This window comes from Peromyscus eremicus, chromosome 13, assembly GCF_949786415.1.
Source record: "Peromyscus eremicus chromosome 13, PerEre_H2_v1, whole genome shotgun sequence".
NCBI classification, from domain to species: domain Eukaryota; kingdom Metazoa; phylum Chordata; class Mammalia; order Rodentia; family Cricetidae; genus Peromyscus; species Peromyscus eremicus.
The window spans coordinates 48,367,171-48,387,724 of record NC_081429.1 but is presented as its reverse complement, the minus strand read 5'-3'; the positions used below and the strand labels follow the sequence as shown (position 1 = coordinate 48,387,724).

The 20,554-nt window shown below is 39.3% G+C and overlaps 1 protein-coding gene across 1 annotated transcript in view; it reads left to right on the top strand.

The window, feature by feature from the left end:
* Window positions 1-20,554, top strand: part of Pard3b (par-3 family cell polarity regulator beta) — a 965,008-nt gene that overhangs the window by 754,531 nt on the left and 189,923 nt on the right. The window contains exon 19 of the mRNA XM_059278226.1: window positions 8,842-8,952. Coding sequence (XP_059134209.1) covers window positions 8,842-8,952 — 111 coding nt within the window. The remainder of the gene's footprint in view (window positions 1-8,841; window positions 8,953-20,554) is intronic.

Sequence of the window (20,554 nt, the reverse complement as noted above, 5' to 3'; positions counted from 1 at the left end):
TTACTCTCAAGAGACCTAACCTAGTAACCCAGACTCTTAAAAAAAGACACTACTCTGTTTGTGAGATGGTATCCCAGTGACCTACCTACCTTGCACTAGGCATACTACCTCTGAAAGTTCCCATCAACTCTCAACACTAACACAGTGAGAACTGATTTCCAGTGTCTGAATCTTTGTGGAACAAACCATGTCCAGTCCATAACACCATAACAGTGGTATCCATGGAAGGACCAAATAAAATCCCAAATTTTCTTTTTAATCAAGATTGTCTTGTAACAAAAAAAGAATGAATCCATTCATTATTCTTTCCATAATATTAACATAAAAGTGAATAATGCCTCCTAGGTAGCCAAAACAATAGGGATGGGGGAATAATTGGTCAATTTTCACTGAATTTTTATCAGATTCATTAACTGTCCAGTACAATGGGAACTGTGTGAGCTAAATGAGCTAAGACCTTTCTGACATAAATTTTCAAGAGAAGCAATAGCTAGAGAGCACAAAGCCATGTGAGATTATAATACATGGGAGTTTTCATCAGCATATGCATATGCTAATGTAGAGCCCATTTTGGAATAAATCAGACAACAGAAACCTTTTATGGGTAGATTTCAGAATAGACCATGGAAATAGTAGTCAAAGGCCTGTGAACTTCTCTGCCCCCATCCTTAGCTTAAGTTTTTTCAAACTGTATAATTTATAAAATGATGAGGAAATATCATGCATAGTTTGTAAAACAGCTAGTTATGGGATAGTGGAACCATTATCCAATGACTATGAAAACATAATGACTGTGAAGTTTGTGTGTTTTAACATCTGACATTGATCCATGAGTTTCTGATTTTAATATCATGGACACCCAGCTTCTGTAACCTTTCCTAACACATCATTGGTGCCCATAGATATCTCCTGATTGCAGCAGGAGAAATGGATACTTTCTGGCTTCCTTTGGACTCATAATTTCATCTGATTTAGGACAAGAGTGTCTGAACATTGTTCTTGCCTAACTTTTCCAGTCCTTCCGAAGGCATCATTTAGTAGTGCCAACCTGGATTGTATGCTCAGTGGAGGCAGAAGACAGTAACAACATAAACTACCCAATGAGATCTAGGAGAAAAAGTACAGAGAGAGCTTGACAGATTAACACATGAATTAAATGAGAGAGGAGACATGGAAAATACCAGGACGAGGGCCACACCCACTGTGAACATAATCCATTCTTCTCAGAACAGAGTCTGGGAAGAGTTTGAAAATCTCCGTTATCTAGAAGACACGAGAAAGAACTAGAAACAGAGATAACTACCAAAAATTCACATTAAAATCTCTCACCCTACAGGAAACAAGGCACTTGGGGTTGTTGAGTTAGTTGTGTTGAGAAAGGGTAGCTATATACCTGACAGTTGATATTGGTTGATAGGTTCACTCCCTTTGCAAAGTAGAAGGCATGTCCAATCTGTGACCCATGGACCACATACAGACCAGGATAGCTACAAATGAAACCCAGCCCACTGACAGCACCATGCCACAGTGTTAAAGGTTGGCCCCTCCTGGGTGTGATGTGTAGTGGGTGCTCATTCGTGAATGGATGAGTGGGTGTGTGGTTGTAGCATTACCAATTTCTATTTTGCTACATGTGTTTTTGGAGGTTCCCTACCCAGGCAAAATAGCAGCATTAGTTAGGTCTAGTCCTGGTGATTTCCCATGACTCTCTGAGGTTTGCCTCTCCCTCATGTAAGTTTACCTTTGATTATTTAAACTTCACCAAGAATTTGTATTTTGTAGGCTAGAAATCCATTTCTTTCATACATATCATATCATATTAACTGATAAATTGTCTACGACCACCTCTGCCTGCCCGTTCTTAACTCTGAGCAGATCAATTTCTTCTCTAACTGCTGCTTTTTGAGGCTCCTTCCTCCCTTTGAGGCCTCGTCTTTCCAGGGCAGCTGTCTGTTTCTGTTGTCTCCACTTAGCAAGAACTTCCATTCTCCAGCACCAATGCTCACAAAAGCATTGTGCACAATAAAGAAAATGTGAGAATGCCCAAACGGCCACTGATGGTTGAGTGGACGAATCAAATATGGCATGCGAATATTATTTGACCTTTATTTCTTTTTTTAAGTACTTGTGTGACATTAATTTATTGGTGTGTGTGTGTGTGTGTGTGTGTGTGTGTGGCACCCATATATGTGTAAGTCAGGGCAAATCGTGTGAGTCCCAGGGATTGAACTCAGGTTGTCAAACTTTGTGGCAAGAACCTCTACCAGCGGAGCTGTCTCACCAGCACGATGGGGCATTTAAAAGGCATGGGACACTCTTGCATTCTGCAACACCAGTGAGCCTTGAGGAACTTATGTGAACGGCAATAAGACACACATAAAAGTACAATTATAATATGATCCTGCTTCGATGTAATACCTAAAATTGAGTCATGTTTATAGAAACAGAATGCATCACCACCAACTGGAAGAGAGGATGGAGCATTGCCCTTCTTGAGTGGAGAGTTTCACTTTGAATAGTGGAAAATTGTAGGGAGGTCGGCAGGGATAGTGGCACAACAAAATGATGGTGCTTGGTGGCACTGAACTGTGTATTTAAGAACAGATGAGGTACAACATCACATTTTGTCAAAAGAAATGAAGGAAGGAAGGAAGGAAGGAAGGAAGGAAGGAAGGAAGGAAGGAAGGAAAACCAGTAAAGAAAAAACCTATTCTCTTCTTTCCTCCATCTCCAACTTGCCCTTCCTCTGTTTCTTTTGTTTGTTTGTTTTGTTGTGTGCTTTATTTTGTATTTTTCCTTATAGGCAAGCCAGGTTTCCCCAGTATATATCCAATTGAAAACTCCTTCCTCAACATCCTCCTCCACCTCACGCTCCCACCCTGCCATCTCAGCTTCCTGGGATCTCTGGAGAGGCTCTCAATGGCATAGCCTGCTGCCTCACTCTGGCGATCTTGCCCACATGGCCTGTGCTTGCAACTTTCCACTGTACTTTGCCCAGGCTGGGAACACTTGTTGGATTCCACCTCATTGGACTGCTAAATAACATTTCCATCTGTTGACCATGCTCTCCCAAGCAGTCATCTCAGATACTGCAAACACACTTCTTGATAGTCTTCCTTTGTCTGTTTTTTTTTTTTTTTTAACTCTTTCATCTGTATCCTTCCTCTGTAAAACCTTTAGATGCGATAGTTCCTCAGACTTACTAGGGATGTTTGCTTAGGCTTCTTAAAAGTGTTCCAAAGTCATGTTTAGGGCTAGCAATATGGCTCACCAGGTAAAGTGCTTGCCACTAAGCTTGATGACCTGAGTTTAATCCCAAGATCCTGTATGGTGGAAAGAGAGAATCTGCTCTCACACATTGTCTTCTCCCCTCTGCATGCACACTATGCATGTACACACTACACATAAATATGTGCACACACACATAAAATTTAAAAAATAAATAAAGACAAAATAAAATCATGTTTAAACTTGAAATTTTACTCTCTCTCCATTGACTCACAAGTTCCAAATCATTGTCTTCTCTCAGTGGCCATTTTTCTAGCCAAGCCATGGGCCTCCCATGACTCTCCACAGTCGTCCCAAAGCAGCCTAATTCTTTTGCCTATTTTGCTGTTTTCTTGCTGCTTTTTGCTTCATCGACCACCATGGTCTTTTGAAAATACCCCTCACACTCTATCACTTCTGCTTAAAAGGATGTGGCTACTCCTGTTTCCCCTCCACAGCCCCTTTAAATCCTCCATTTTTCTCACTAGTATCTGTGTCCCTTGTTACTAATGAATGCCCTCCTCCGGCTCTAACGCTCCACCCCAGGCTCCTCTCAGACCTTCAGCCCTTGCTTTTCTACCCACATCTCATAGAAGTGGCTCTCAGCTTCAGCCACCCTTTTCACTGACTGGAAGGTACCATGCCTTCCCCACCTCACAGTCTCTGTGTGCTCTTTCCATGCCATACAAAGATTCCCACCTCTTCTCTTGCCAAACCTCCTAAATAGTCTGTCTTAGTTAGGGTTTCTATTGCAGTGAAGAGACACCATGACCACAGCAACTTTTATAAAGGAAAACATTTAATTGTGGTGGCTTACAGTTTCAGAGGTTTAGTCCATTACCATCATGGCAGGAAGCAAGGCAGCATTCAGGCAGACATGATGCTGGAGAAGTAGCTGAGAGTTCTTACATCTTGGCTTGCAGACAACAGAGAGTAGTCTAAGATACTGGGTGTGGCTTGAGCATATATGAGACCTTAAAGCCCGCCTCCACAGTGATATACTTCCTCCAACAAGACCACACCTACTAATAGTGCCACTCCCTTTGGGCGCCATTTTCTTTGTATATTCTCAGATAAACAACGTTTCTGTGCCTAGTAGGTTCTAGTTGATGGAGGCCCTACCATCATCTCTCTTAGCATCCTTCTTAACACCTTTCTCAACTTGCGATTATCCAGTTATGCTTACTTGAGGACTGTCTTCTCCCTGAGAATGTATGCTCCATGTGGTTGGTAGATAGTCCTGATATGAACTTATATCAAATGTTTATAATATGTCTGACACACAGTAGGTGCCTAATAAATACTTCTTAAAGGGATAAGTGAAGGAGGGAGAAAAGGGAGAAGGAAGAAAAAGAGGAAGGGAGGGGGGCAAGAAGAAAGGAAGAAAGGGAGGAGACAGAAGTTTCCCACAAAGCTGTTCCATGTAACCTCCAGAGAAATGAACAGGGTCAGGTGTTTGAAGCAAACTTATTCATGAAAATGTAAATTTGCACAAAGAATATGTTGAAAGGTGATTTTTCCACTTTACAAAAAGATCCATCATGGGATTCTTTAAACAGACTACCTAGGTACATGTAAAATAAAATGTTATTGATTGAAACCACATGTGTGCTCAGAATTTCTCAGCAAAGTATCTTTTATATAAAGCCAGGCTAACCTATAAGCAATTTCCTTAAGGCACCTAGCCCAGAATCACCAACTCTCACATTTCTAAGGCAACAAATAGAGAGGCCTGGAATGCAGGGGCTGTGCCGAACCTCTAGCATGCAAAGCAGTGATCATGGCCAGCCTCGTGACTTCTCTCATGAAAATAGTTAATGGGGAAATGAACATCCCAAACTCTCTTTTCTGTGTCTTGGGTAAGCATGGATGCTGTGAAATGACCTCCCAGAGAGATGCTACGAAAAGGAAATAGCAAATTGATGCTTTCCTCCTTGCTGCTCAAACCCTGCTGTTCCCTCTGCCACTGAAGAAAAAGTCATCTGACTACAAAGCTGGAAAAAGAAATCAGTGTGATCATAGAACACACCTCTCCTCCGTGGGCTTGTGTTTCTTCACTTTTATAAGGCAGGGCCCTTTTCATGATCATTATTCTCTAGTTTTGTTCCCAAACCACCCAGATTCTGTGAAACAATGTGATCTGTAACCTTCAAGAGAATTTTTGCAGATATTTCTGCATTTCTTATTGGGTAGAGAACTTAAATAGAATGGACTTCAAATGAAATATTTATAATAGTTGTGGAACTGGCTGATTTAATGAAGAGTTCTTGATAAAAAAGAAAATACTTTGCAGAAGTTAAAACTAACAGTCAAACATATTTCGTTGTGGTGGGAGCCAAGCAAGCTACTTTTGAACTGCAGCTCGAGTGAAATAGTTTAGATACCAAAGGAAAACTATGCCTGGGGTGTGGTGAGAACCATGAAGGTAAACAGAGACTAGGGGGTTTTTTTGTTTGTTTTTTTTTTTACCTTTCAAGCACAAGGCTGCTTTTATCTCAGAAAAATCCAAAACCTCCAAATTTTTAATAAAATACAGGACATGGGTGGAGGGGAGCAGGCTTATAGTTTTGGCAACACTCTGCTCCCATCGACTTTCCAAGGCATCTTCTCTATCCTGGCTCTCCAGTGTTTTGAATTTTCTATCCAAACATTATTATATTCAATGGCATCTTGAGAGAAGAATTCTTTATCTAAGTGATGTGCGAAGGTGCTAAGTTCTCCTATGAATATATTTAGAGTAAGAATGATTCCCTAAGCCTCTTCTGAGCACAGCCTAGGAAGCTACAGAATCTATTCATGGAAATCTTATTTAGATATCTCCCGCTCTGTAGGTTATAGCGAGGTCTTGACTATATCAGCAAATCTGAATTATATTTGAAAGTTGACATTCTTATACTTTTGTCTGCATTTTTTCTTGGTTTTCTAGCTGCTCCTATAAATGATACCAGGTCATATCTTCAGTGAGGAAGAGGAATTGATTCAGAAGTGGAAGCAGGGTAGAAAGAGAGGAGGGATGAGGTGCAGAGAAAAAGAGCCAGTGGAATGCTGAGCCCAGACTGGGACATCTGTATGACACCCCCTCCATAAGGCCCAAGGAACACTGTGGAAGAGGTACAGAAAGAGTGGAACAGTCCCAGGTTGGAAAGGACTGGAGTGAGACATCATCTTCTGGTCATGACAGGACCACTGAACTCATGAACTCACAGCAGTTGTGGTTGCCTGAATAAGACCTCAATAGGAGTAAAACAACCAATATTCTAGTATGAAGGTATAGCCAGAAGTTTTCCTGTGTCCCACCTGGCCTGCAATCAGGACAAAGTGCTCTCATCTGCTGGTCCTGCAGCCTGCAGACCCAAATAAACACAGAGAGGCTTATATTATTTTTAAACTATGGCCATGGCAGGCTTCTTGTTATCTAGCTCTTATATCTTAAATTAATCCATTTCCACAAATCTATACTTTGCCATGTGGCTTGAGACTTACCGGTACTTTTACACCTTGCTTTTCCTGGTGGCGGCTAGTAGCATCTCCTCTGTTCTCTCTTTCTCCTTCCTCTCTGTCTAGTTAGAATGTCCTGCCTAACCTTATTCTGCCTCACCATTAGCCAAACAACTTTATTTATCAACCAGTCAGATCAACACATATTCACAGCATACAGAACAACATCACCAATCATGAAGGGAAAAGTGAGGTTGTGAGCCCCCACCCCTAACTGAGTCCCTGAACCTATGGACAGTTGATGGATTCTAGGGAAGACAGTTTTCCACTCTCCAAGGGATAGCCACACACCCAGGAGTATATGAACAGCACAAATTAGTACCAATGAGTTATAAAAAAAAAAAAAAGCAAATAAATAAAGCATGAAGCTGAGCAGTAGGTAGGTGGGGGAACTTGAAGGTGTTAGAGGGATGAGTTGGGAGTGAATATGATCAAAGTACATTGTATAAAATACAAAATATTTTATATATGGACATAGGACCTTGGAGCTAACTAATGAAACTAAGACTGACAGTTGACCAATGTCCCAGGAAAGACTCGACATAGCAAGAAAATTGTAATAGATAATAAGGGTGAATGATGGGAGTTTATGAGAACAGACTGGTTAACTGAAACTGTAAGTTGAAAAGTAGGGAGAAGGGTCAAGCCTGGGAGGCATTTCTGTGGCCTGCGCCATGTTGGTGGCAGGCTTAGCTGAGCCATGAGCCTCCCGGGTGCGATGCTCAGAGTTGCCATTTGTTAGCAACCTCTTCCATGGCTAAAATACAACCCAAAGAGGAATTCTAAAGGAAACGTAAACAAGAGCTCATTCAGTGAATTTTTTAAAAAAATTGTGATTCTATTTGGAGAGAATATAAGACCATCTTCAAATTTTATGTCACATCTTCACATAAAGAGATTCTAATTTCTGTCACAAGGGAAGGGGAAGAGAGCTAGCTAAGCACAGCTAATTTGTAAGAACTCTCAGCTGGCAAATAGGCGGGTAGGTGGATGGATGGACAGACGGATGGATGAATGGACAGATAGATGGATGGACAGACAGATGGTTGGACAGACAGATGGATGGATGGATGGATGGATGGATGGATGGATGGATGGATGGATGGATAGACGGATGGATGGACAAGCCAACAGACATATAATATATTTGGAGCTAACACAAAAAGTTAAAATTTCAATAAAAAGTAATAAATATTTAAAGATAAAAAGATTTAAGAAGAATCTGCCTACACTGAAGAATGTGCACCACGGATGGACTTTCCTTTGATCATTTCATTCATGTGGACTGTCACACTATGTCCTAGTTAGAGTTCAGCCACAGCCTTCTTTCACTTCAGCTGTGCGGTGTCATTTTCCTACACATGCTGAGGAAATGTGATGTTCTTGTAATGTAGCACAGTTGCTGCTATGTGCAGTTAGCTACAGATGTGACAATGTGCTAATCACACTAACCTAAAGCAACTTGGAAACTGGGGCCTGTATTGTAGAGTAAATGTGACCTGGAAGAAAGAGAACAGCATGCAGTATAGATGAGTTCTAATCCCAGGCCTGGACAGAACCAGTAGGAAGTGTGTGTCAATGTTCAGAACCCTCCCCCACCCCACCCCATTTCCCCCAGAGTTTTTGAGCCTTCCCTGATAAAAGGAAAGCACTCAACTGAGTATTCAGTAAGGTCCCTTGTCACCTGTAATTACATAATCTCATTTATTTTTCCTTAAAATGGCAATAGACTGAAGTTCTGGAGGGTCTCATTAAAAAAATTGTTCAGCTTTTAGTTACATATGAATGGTAATCATTCTGTGTTTTAATTCTTCATTGATTAAAAGTCAGAATTGTTCACTTTTAATCACATAACACTATGCTTGATACAAAAATATGTGAAAGAAAGAGAGGAGAGAGAAAAAAATTCAGCAACTATTATTTTCCTGCTTTTGTAATCTTATTTTACTTCTGTTTCATGCTACTGTTCTTGTGTTGTTTAGAATAAAGAATTGTAGCTAAATGAGCTCATGACATTCATATCTTACATTTGCCAAAGAGAAAGTATGAGTTATGAACTTTGTCCTTCCATTCTAGATTCGGAAAGAAGAAAGATGATAAGGTGGGAAAGGTGGAGCAGAAAGGGACCCAGAAGCCCGGGCACCAGGGAGAAGAAGAGCTGGAAAAAATGAAAGAAGAGAGGGAAAGGTAAGCAAATACTCAGAGCCTTCCCTTGTGGACTACGGAATCTGTGTTTAAGTTTGTAACTCTCAGTAACCAACAGGAGAGATTTTACTTTAAGAAGCCTAGCAGAGGGCTGGTACCTTCCTGACAAAGCAACCCACCTTCCCAGGGAATCTTTATCATATTTATAAGAAGAAATACCAGTTGTGCTTTCATTTTATCAGTCCCATACTATGCTGCTCCCAGTTCTGATTCCAGCAATGCGTATTTTCCCATGGCTTAAAGAATGGTTTTCTTTCCCTGCTAATCCAAAGGTCATTTTGATATGGATGTTTAGAACTCTCCAGGTCCCCCAGTCTGTTCCTCATTTTTGACAGCCTGCTGTATACCCTTCTTAATTATATTCTGCTAACTCCATTTGGGTCATGTAATTGGAGAAGTACACGTCCCCCTGTCCTCCATTTTTCAAAAGCTACTGTCTTTTATTAGGCTATCAGCAAGCTGAAAAGTATGCTGTCCATCTGCTAAAGGGCCTCTTTCATACTCAGCAGTAATGGTAGTTTGTGAGGGCCGAATTCTCCTATTTGAGGAGCATTGTGTTCCATTCGGACAAGAGGTCCTTCACACATCTTTGATGTTAACTCTAGCACTTCTCCCAAGTAGATGTGTAAATATCTGACTTTAAAACATGCAATTGAATATTCATACAGCTCCTGCAAATTCTTTGCCTTCCTAACAAAATAAAGCTCAGAGAAAGACTAAGATGAGGCAGAGCTGGATCTAATCATACATATTTGTTTGTGATTTCTCAGAGGAAGTCCAATGTATCCAGTTTTTCAATTGCTCATTAGCTAAGTTTATCCTTATGGTTTTTAAGAGTCCATTCTTATATTTCACCAATGTAGTGTATGTACTAAGAGAACCACATCTATTCACTGTGTTTTCTAGCACACAGTAATCTGAAGTATCTCCTATTAACCTTTAACCCCATCTTACAGTCAATTCCCATTGAGAAGACTGACTTTACCAATAAGAGGGAGGGGGAGAAGCTATTTAGTCTTTTCTCATTCTTGAGAAGTTGATAAGCTCTGGTTCCAGGGTCACCAGAGCAGTTAAAAGGAAATCAAGTGCTCTGCATTGTTGTTGACTATCCACCTGACAGAGCTACCCTAGAGACGAGAAAGGTACTCCCCATCATAGCCCAGGATTCTGTAATCCTGGAATGTCAATGCAATGCAGGCATGGATTCTCAACACATGCACTAGCAGAGACATCGGTGCTGGGAGCCCACATCATACATATGTGCTGCTCCCCTGACTTCATTTATTGAGACTGTGTCCCGTGCCTCATCTTCAGGAATCTGAGCTGTTTGCTAGAATGCAGACTGGACATTTTTTGCAGTTCGGTGCTTGCTTGAGATGAAGGTAAAATCTCCCAGTAGCGGGTGGACTGTGTGCCAGCTAGAAAATTGATAACTCATAAAATCAGGTGGGCTGTCTTTAAGCAAGACTTCATTTCCTTTCTAGTTCTGCCTTTAGGAAGTAGGCACCTGAGGGAGTTTTGTTCTTAAAAGCAAAGCTGTAAATTTGCCTCAGCCGACTGTATAGGCTTCAGGACCAATATTCTTAAAATATGTCTGGTGAAAATATTGAAAGAACTGTACTATTAGCCTGCACTTAAGCCACCTCTCACACATGAACACATAAAACAGATCCAATACAGGTTTCCTTCAGACAACAACATTGTCTCAATCAGGCACTGAGGAAGAAGTTGAAGGGGCTGATTTTAGGGTTGGGTGCTTAGAATTAATGGTCAAGGCATTTCAACACTCAGTGGTTGAGGACCATGAGGACTGTGGAGGGTGGAGGTGGAGGCTGAACATGTGTTGCTCACAACCCTGGAGTGCTGTTCCTTGGCTGTCCATCATCCATAGGAAACCAATTTACAGCTCTCACAGATCTCAGCAAGTGTACTATTCCTTATGATTAGTTGCTATGGAGGGAAAATGAAAATAGAAAGTAATGATAAAATGCTCTTATTGTCCTTTTTTCTTAATATAATCAAAATCTGTTTCTTTGAAATGAGTCACGTCATCTTATTGCTTACTAATTCTGTCATAGTTCTTGGGGGTGTGATAGTTTTTCATTAACCATTTTCAAAGTATTTAAAGCCCTTAAATAAAGTACAAACTGTATAGCATTGGTAATAACAGTTTGTCAGAACCAGTTTTTAAACTTTCAAAAATTGGATGAGCTGCTTTGACCATTGGCTCTTTGAAATGGGTACACAGATAAAGAAGGTTCTTTTAAAATGGATTTTTTTTTTTTGAAAAACCAGTTTACCAATACACCAAAGAAAGTTTAAATCAACTTCCTTCATTGCACAACCAAGAGGAAGTTACCAAAACTAGAGGTGGGGAAAAAAAGAATTTAAACGAAACCATAAAACATAGTCTATGGACCACATGTGTCCAACTGAATTGCTAAAAGAGCTTTTAAAAATGAAGATCCCTGAGCCCCACCCAACACTGAAGAATCTAAATGTTGAGACGTTGCAGTCCAGGAACTGTTGTTTACTTCATAGATAAATCTGAAGTGACTCTTTGGCTTTCTCAAACCGACGTAACACTGGCTTGGAGGAGTAGGATGCAGCTGGGACATCAGGCCTTCTTATTTATGAAAAATGATACATAGGATTGTTGTGAAATATCAATTTAAGATGTGTTACATTCATTTATGCTGTGGAATATTTGTTTAATGATGCAAAGATGTGTTGCATTCTTTTATTTTGCATTTCTTTAACTCTGTAAAGCTGTGTGATTGAAATAATAAAGAGATGAATAGCCAATAGCTAGGCAGGAGAGGGATATGCGGGGCTGGCGGGCAGAGAGAATAAATAGGAGGAGAAATTTAGGGAAGAGAGTAAGGAGCAAGAAAAGGAGACGGAGAGAAGGATATGAGGGGTCGGCCACTCAGCCATATAGCCAGCCATAGAGTAAGAAGGACAGAAAGATATATATAGAATAAAGAAAGGTAAAAAGCCCAGAGGCAAAACATAATTAAAGAGAAATGGGATAATTTAAATTAGAAAAGCTGGCTAGAAACAAGCCAAGCTTAGGCCAGGCATTCATAAGTAAGAATTAGTTTCTATGTATTTATTTAGGTGCTGGGTGGTAGGCCCCCAAAGAGTTTAAAAGAAACCAACTACACAGAGTTTTTCCCTAAGAAGACTGAGTGACCCATTCTACAAATATGATTACCTTCCTTCATGTGCCTCTCTGAAGCATCCTACCTACCTAATGTGCTCTTCAGGACCTGTGAAGAGTCTTTTTCAGTGTACCTAGGCCAATAGGAGTCATGTTCTCTAGAGCAGTGGTTCTCAACTTTTCTAACACTACGGCCCTTTAATACAGTTCTGGTGACTCCCCAGCCATAAAATTATTTTTATTGCTACTTTATAATTGTAATTTTGCTACTCTTATGAATCATAATGTGAGCATCTGTGTTTTCCAATGGTCTTAGGTGCCCCCTGTGAGAGAATCATTTGACCCCTCCAGGGAGCTTTGACCCACATGTTAAGAAACATTGGTTTAGAATTAACACCCCATATCACAGAGGTGGGGAAAGCTCAAAAGCTCACAAAGAACATTTTGGAAGCATAAAAATATAAAGATTATTGAAATTATAAATAACTATATCACAATCCCATAGCTGTTAATATTTTCATAATCTGTTTTCTATACCTACTTATTCTTTGGAAACTTGCTATCTATGCTGCATAGGTAACATAGTTATATTTTCACATCATGATATTTCAAATACTTTCCCATGCCATTTATGTTTTTAAAACATGTCCTTTTGAACACTGCTGAGTAATCTGTGTGATTAGCATAGTAAGTTATTTATCTTCTATTGTCAAACAATTGTTCTGCCTACATATTTTTTGTTGTTCCAGATAGACTTTGATAAGCATCCTGGTATAACGTCCTTATAGATTACCTCAAACTACACAATTCTTGTGGAATTATTCTTATTCTGTCTTTACCCAAGTATTAATCTAACTTTTGTTCTAAACATCAGGATTATATTATCCCCATTACATTTATTTGTCATGTTGTTTTCCTTATTATTCATATATTTTTATAAATTAGCTGCATATGTAATTCCTGATAAAGAAATGATTGGTGTATGCAAACATTTTACCTATAATTCTACCATGAACATGTTAACAAAACCATATGATAAGTAGATTAGTAGATAAGTAGATTAGTTCATAGAAACACAGAGTTTTGAGTGCTGATTCTCAATGGGAAGAGGCCATTTTGCCTACCCAAGGAAGGTTGGTATGTGTAGAGACATTTCTGACTGTCATTACTGCAAAAGTCTGGGGGAGAGGGAGTTTTTATTGCCTTTTACTAGGTAAAAATCTCTAAACATCCTACTCTGCATACAACTTCCATCCTCTGCAAGAATGAATTATCCAATCTAAATATCAATAATGCAAAGTTGAGAACCTTTCTAACCTCAAGAATTCACAGTATAAGGGAAACTTTCTGGATGTCAGAAATTGTATCATCTCACAGTATCCTGTGGATAATGCAGAAAATACTCAGTTTGCTAAATGACATGACTCTCTAGAAGGTTTATTAGTTGTGTGAGAAATTGTCCCTGAATATTGCCAATGAGCATTCCATCTATATAAGCGTGCAAGAATAGTTTTTCTTGAACATTTATTTTAATGCTGGCCTGCTGAGTACTGACATTAGTGATGGTGGCCTGCTGAGCAGCCATGAATGCCAAGGCATTGAAGAGGTTGACGGTATGTATGATGACAGAGGCATCTGGAAGAACGGAGAGAATCAAACAGAAAGAAGTTAATAGGAATAAATGTAAAGCCTTACATTTGGGCCCAGAAATGAGCCGTACAAACAGGATGTGGAAGGTTTGACTTAATACCAAATATATGAAGAACTTGCCTGATGGTTTTAGTTGGGGGTAAGTGGAGCATGAGTCAACATGAGGATGTGCTGCCAAAAACTTAATCCGTCCTAGGCTGCGTTACTGGAAGTTCATGTACAAAATGAAGAAACAGTAATTCCTGTTTTACATGGCTTAGGTCACACCTGCTCTGGCCGAGTCTCTGTCGCACATAGAGAGTGGGCACTCTACACTACAATCCATGAACATCACTGAAGGACCTGGAGAGACACAGTCAGAACTTCAGCTGGCATTGTGTGTTTGAATAACTGTCAGATACAGGAGAGAATATATTTATTTACAGCACCATTTTCATCCCCTTTTGCTTTACTCATCAATCTGTTTATTTATTTACTTGAAGATACTAGTAGAGCATTATAAAAAAGCAACACCCTAAACATTAGAATACATTATGAAACAGTGAGTTTGTTGACACTTAAAATGTCTAATAAGAAGGCAATGACTAGATTTAGTTCATCAGGTAAATATTAGAATTTTATTAACCTCAATCACTGATGTATTCCTTCACTGTCTTAATTATATGCATACATATTCAAATAAATAAAATATTAGTTCTTGCAAATGAAATGCATTAAGCCATATACCAAGTAAAATAATCACAAGCATCATTAATGCTAAATTTTTCCTTGGATGATCTCTAGGGTCTCTTCCAGATGTTAGACTCTGAGAAAAATCTAAGTCCAGAAGAATCTACATTGAATTTCTAAAGCAAGCTCTCCTGAACTTGCCAAGGCGCTGACTCATGTAGTGTATATAACACTCTTCTTGGGGTGTGCAAGGCCAAGTTTCTCACTCAAGATTGTGTAGTGGGATTTTCTCATCCCCCATTCGATTTCCTGAGTTTATGATGTGTCCCCTCTTGACCCAAATCAAACGGTCCATGCAACGAAACCCTGCATTAAATAAACTCATCATTTTTGTTCATGCTTCAGTGAAACAGGCCATAATAAAGCATTAGTTCTAAAGGTCTTTATTCCTTGCTAGATGATGAACTCAATATTATATGCAAAGACTGTTTGTCCTGGCTAAATTCAATTAGCATTTTCCACACATTCAGATTATGTAAATTAGTATCATGAGCTGACAGCAGGATTGTTTTTAACATGTCATTAATTTTAGTTGTTGAGTTCTAAGAACTAAGTTTATAATCTCTTGTAAAATATGATTTTTTTTAAAGTCTTAGGCCTGTTATGTACTTAAATATTTGTCTTCTTAGTACTGTCTCAAGACAGGTAGAGAAAGGCTGAAGAAGAAAAATACCCCTCCACACACACACACCACTCCCTATTTATTTAGGATTATTGTATTGACTAACATATTTCCACTGACACCAAAGACTGGTTTCCATTAAAGTCCCATATTATTGACCCAGAAATAAAAATTCACTAAATGCAGCCTCTTATTGAAACTAGAAATAAAAACGTTAAAAACATAAAAGTTAGGTACATATTCCAAGACCTTCCTGTACCACTTACGCCATGTCAAGGTTTGCTTGCTGGGAGATCATTGGTCACATTACTTAAACATCACTTGTGTGGATCATATTAGAATCCGAGCAGATAACCGAAGAGACTAGGGGGCGACAATGTGTCCAGCTTCAGCACGGAGAAGACTGAAAACATATGGGTCTTGTTCTCAGCAACAGACCTGGACAGAATGCCAGCGAAAGTGAAGCTAAGATTGAGGAAAATTAATCGGTCTCGGTGTCTGAATACAAGGTTCTTGATTTTCTTTTCCTTCAGGACGCCTTCCAAGAACTGCAAGAGGCTTCTCCCTCACCTTATCGGCTGGGCTGTTTGTGTTCCCTTCGTTAGAATCAATACATGTGTTTTTGATATTTGGCAAACCAAGATTTAATTATGCAGCTGCAAATTCCCCACATAAACGAAATGTATCTTAGAGGTATAAAAACATTCAGAAACCATTTTATAGTTTGGGAATTCAAATGAATGAAAATCTATTCCCAACCCCTCTTTATTTTATTTAATTATGGAGGACTTTAATGTTACTGGAAATTGAAATGAAGACCAGAATAAGAGTATAGTTTATCCAACATTTGTTTAGAATTTTTTGGAAAAAAAGAAGATGCACAGGATAGTCTGAGGAAGATTACATTGTGAATTAATATTTTAACTGTAACCCACATATTTATTGCACTCTGAAATACATAGGAGCAACAAATAAAATGATAGGGTTTTATCATTATTGTACCCTAAAAAGAAGTAGATGTTTTATTAAAGAAACCAGAAGGTTGATTTCTTTAATTTGCCAAGTGACTCTTGATAATTAATTATTTACTGAACTTAATCTTTGGCACAGTTTAAACTGTTGAAAACAGCCATGTTTTGGCATGGTTACATACAAATGATTAATTCAGCATGGTTTGACTTGTCAATGAATACCCCTGTCTTTTGCAGTAGAATTTGCCGGGTCCCGTGGTTTGGGCAAAATAAAATGTTGGAGTGGTTCCCAGTTTTAATAGTCCCAATTTATTATTACCACTGAACCCTGATCAGATCATGGACTGGATTAGATCCCAGTTTTTCAAAATGCCCCAATTTATGGCTCTCTTAGAATCCTAATAAAACTGTGTATTGAATGGGGCTTTGGTTGGCTAGAAGAGATCCAGTTAATTACTTGTAGATTCTTATTAGATCATCCCACTGTATGAAAGTTATGAAAAACATTACTAGATGGTGTTTCTCAGGACAAGGTCGAGCTCTCCTTTTAGGCTGACAGAAGGAAGTGATTAGGTTGCTGGTTTCCATGGTACTAAGCATCCTTAGTGACTGGGAAGAGGTCATGCTGTATGGCGTTGATTACTGTTGTGCTCAGGTAGAGCGTGAAAATGGAGGAAAAGCACAGACAATAGTGTCATGGTCACAGCTCCCCATTGCCCTTTATTCGATGGGAATCTTTCAGGGTTACTCTTGGTTTCCAGGGGCAAAGAGTAAGACCCAGGCACAATGTGGATGGCTGGATGTAATTTCTGCACTTATGCCTGATCACAGTAACACCTGTCTTTTTAGAAATGCTGATGGTCACCAACAAAACTTGGCACATTACCATATTCCTATAGACAGGCGACGGGAACACCTACATCCACTTGCCATGCCAGCATTTTTTATGAGCCAAAATCCTTTTATGGAATTTGAATCAATGTTAGAAGTGCTGTATTAGCAGCTACTTGTCAGCTGAGCTGGATTAATACATAAAATGAATCACTGGACTGGCACACTTTCCAATAGTCATTTAGGGAAGCTTCTATAAAGTATACCCCTTGAGCATTGTTTTAAAAGAATGCTCCTGTATGAATATATCCTGAAGTAGCATATCACATTAGAATATGCATAGCACTGTTGAAATCCATTCTAAGGAAAACTTTAAACTACTAGAGTGATTCTCAGAAATGCTTAGAATATATGATTAGAATATATGATCAAATTTTTAAAATGGGAAAAGATTTTTCAAATTCGGTTGATGCAGGACATTGGTTTTAATATACACATATTAAATAAAATATATTTGCTATAATCAGCAAACTGGTACCTCCCCCTAAATTTTGTGTCAATGGAGAGCTATGTTTGAATGGAGCGTGTGTCTAGCGGTTGCAGAGTTGGAGAACATTTTCTTTGAAAGCTCTGGGAGTGTAAACTCGTAGAAAGCCATTTGAAGACTAGAATTGACATAAGCATCCCTGTGTTATCATTTGTTTTTACAGTATGGAGTAAAACACTTTTAGGGATGTATTCATATTGACCTTGGTTTCTTACCATTAGATGAAATGGCAAAAACAATATTTAAAGGTCTGTTTTATGCATTTTGTTTGGGGGGGGGGAATGCTTTTTAATTGCTAAGATTTTTAGAAGAAAAAAATCCAAAATTTATAAATACATAAAAGTTAAATGATTCCAGAACATTTGCTGTAGACCTGTTTGGAACTGGACATTGGAATAGTAAACTTAATTTACTAAAAGTGCTCTAAATGTGCAGACGTATCAGAGTTTTAGAAATCAAAGAATATTCTAGAATGCTGTCTCATCATCTTTTCTGATTTGGACACATTTCATACTGTATCCTGCTTTGGAAAGCCTCCACGACAACACATCCGCTCTGCAAGGCAAGGTCAGGTAGTGTTCACATCATTGGCAAGCTTTCCTAGTTAAAAGAATGCCCGGCTTATTGTCTTCCAGAACCTGCCTCCCTACAACCCACCAGCACATCCTTTATCTAGAAACTATGACTGAGGCCTGGGATTTATAATGAGAAACTGTGGATATGATTTTTCCATATTTCTTAAGAAACTTTGAAGATCTCTGGGTCTCCTTCACTTGGGGTAGTCTTTTCACCAAGGGGTCATAACACTTCCTAGTTGTCACAGTTTGGAGAGGTTCTGTTGGCATCTATGAAGTAGAAAGCAAAGACACTTCTCAACATCCTCCAATGTGTGGGGCATCCCTCTTCCAAAAAAAAAAGTTATCTACTTAAGATGTCAGTTATGTCAAGGTTGAAAAGCCCTATGTAAAATACATAGATAATATAGAATGTTTAATATAGATAGAAATATACTCTAGATATTTAAACACTGTTAGATAAATAGCTAATATACATATACCAATATAGATAGAAATATACTCCAGATACATAAGAGCTCTGCAGTTGAACCTGAGAACATATATTTTGAAAGCATTTCCCAAGTGACTTTTTAATATAGCCACATATCTAACCAACTCAGCCTACCTATGGCCTAGAGAATACATGTGGCCAAAAGGAGAAGTTCTGAGGCCCTGGAGTGGGCAGGACATTGGTGACAGACCTGACTGGGAACGCACATAATACCATAAAACCTTATAGCCATAAGCTTTAAGGTTCTCATCTGGTGAGGAGTGAGAAAGCTGTCTGTCTCTCTGATTGTTGGGAAAATGAGACGTAGTGTTTGCGAAGCCAGCACCTGGTTCACTCTGGGCACTGGGTGTTATTTTCCGACCTGCTTTGGGGATAAAAGCTCCCACTTACCCACTCAGTAGCCTTTGGAGCCTGGAATGCTCTGAGCCTCGCCATCTGTGAACGGTACTGAATTGGATCCCGTTACAACGAAGAAGGCCAACTTGAGTGCAGACTTGGCCCAGCTGGGAGTGGCGCCAGATACGTCCGTTCAAGAAGCATCACCTCGTTTCTTATTGATCACTGGTGGTGGCGAGCTTGGCACGGGGCGGCAGCACAGTAGCGAGGGAGTGTGGTCGGCAGCCAGGGCTTGGCAGCATGGAAACAAATGCAAGGAGAAGGGACACACATGGGCAGAGTTCCTGCCAGCTCCTCCAAGTGCACAGGGTGTGTGGTTGCAGGAAACACTTGTAACCACAGCCACCAAACCCATAAAACCCTGACATTTGCATTTCTCGTCTATGTGCTGCATTATGAAGGAGATCTTAACTCTGCACTGCTCACACTTTGAAGCTAGTCTTTGGTGGAAACTGAAGTGACGTGATATTTTATCCCCCTTCCATTCCCTCTTACCCACCTGACTTTGCCCTATAATTTAATTAATGATTTTACTATTCTTTTAAAGTGGCTTCAGACTAATATCTAATAATGATATAATAATTAATAATAATAACAATATGACCTCCTTTCCAGACGCAAAAAGCCCTTTCTCTTTCTGCTTTGTGCCTCTGATATCTTTGAGAAATGAGGAAGCTGGAGTGCTTTGTGCTATGAACTAGAGGTCTACTTCAACAACAGGTCACTTTTAAACAACAGCAGTAATAGTGGATTGTTTGGGAAAATATTATACATACGTATGTTCTTGGAGGAACTTAACAAGTATTTAATCATTTGTCAACTCATGACTTTTTTTAGGTTTGTTTTTTTTTTCAATGTATGTGAGTGTTTGAATGGATGCCTGTGCACCTCATGTCTGCATTCCCAAAGAGCCGGAAGGCACCAGATTCTCTAGGAATGGAATTACAGACAGCTGTGAGCTGTCACATAGATGCTGGGAATTAAATCCTAGTCCTCTGGAAGAGCAGCTAGTGCTCTTACCCACTGGATCATCTCTGCAGCCCCAAGATATAATTTCTTAGAGCAGAGATTGTTAAATATTATAGATTAAGGTGAATAGGTCAGTAATATAGGTTGAATGACTCTTAGCTGAAATAGTTGTGTATGGAAGTATTACAGATACAGGAGTTCTCTGAGTTTTTGGAATATTCATAGAGACATTACCAGCTGTGCTTTCCTAGCCTACAAATATGAAAAGTCCTGAAATTCAAAAGATTATGAGTATCGTGTGAATCTTCAAAAACATTTGGAATTTCAGAACACTTTGGATTTTTATATTAGACATGCTCCACCTGTTATGGATTTGATCAAAGTCACTCCTTTCTTCCTCCAAAACTTTCAATGGCTGCCTATTGCCTACTGGAACAGTCCAAATACAAACATCTTGGCTTAATGTGTCAGTGACAACATCCCCACTTCATAATCATAATTTCTGTTCCTGGGCCATATGAGCTTATGTTTCTTGACATTTATAGCCTCAGGGAGTCAATTTTCTTTTTTCTTTCTCTTCTTTCTTTCTTTCTTTCTTTCTTTCTTTCTTTCTCTCTCTCTCTTTCTTGCTTTCTTTC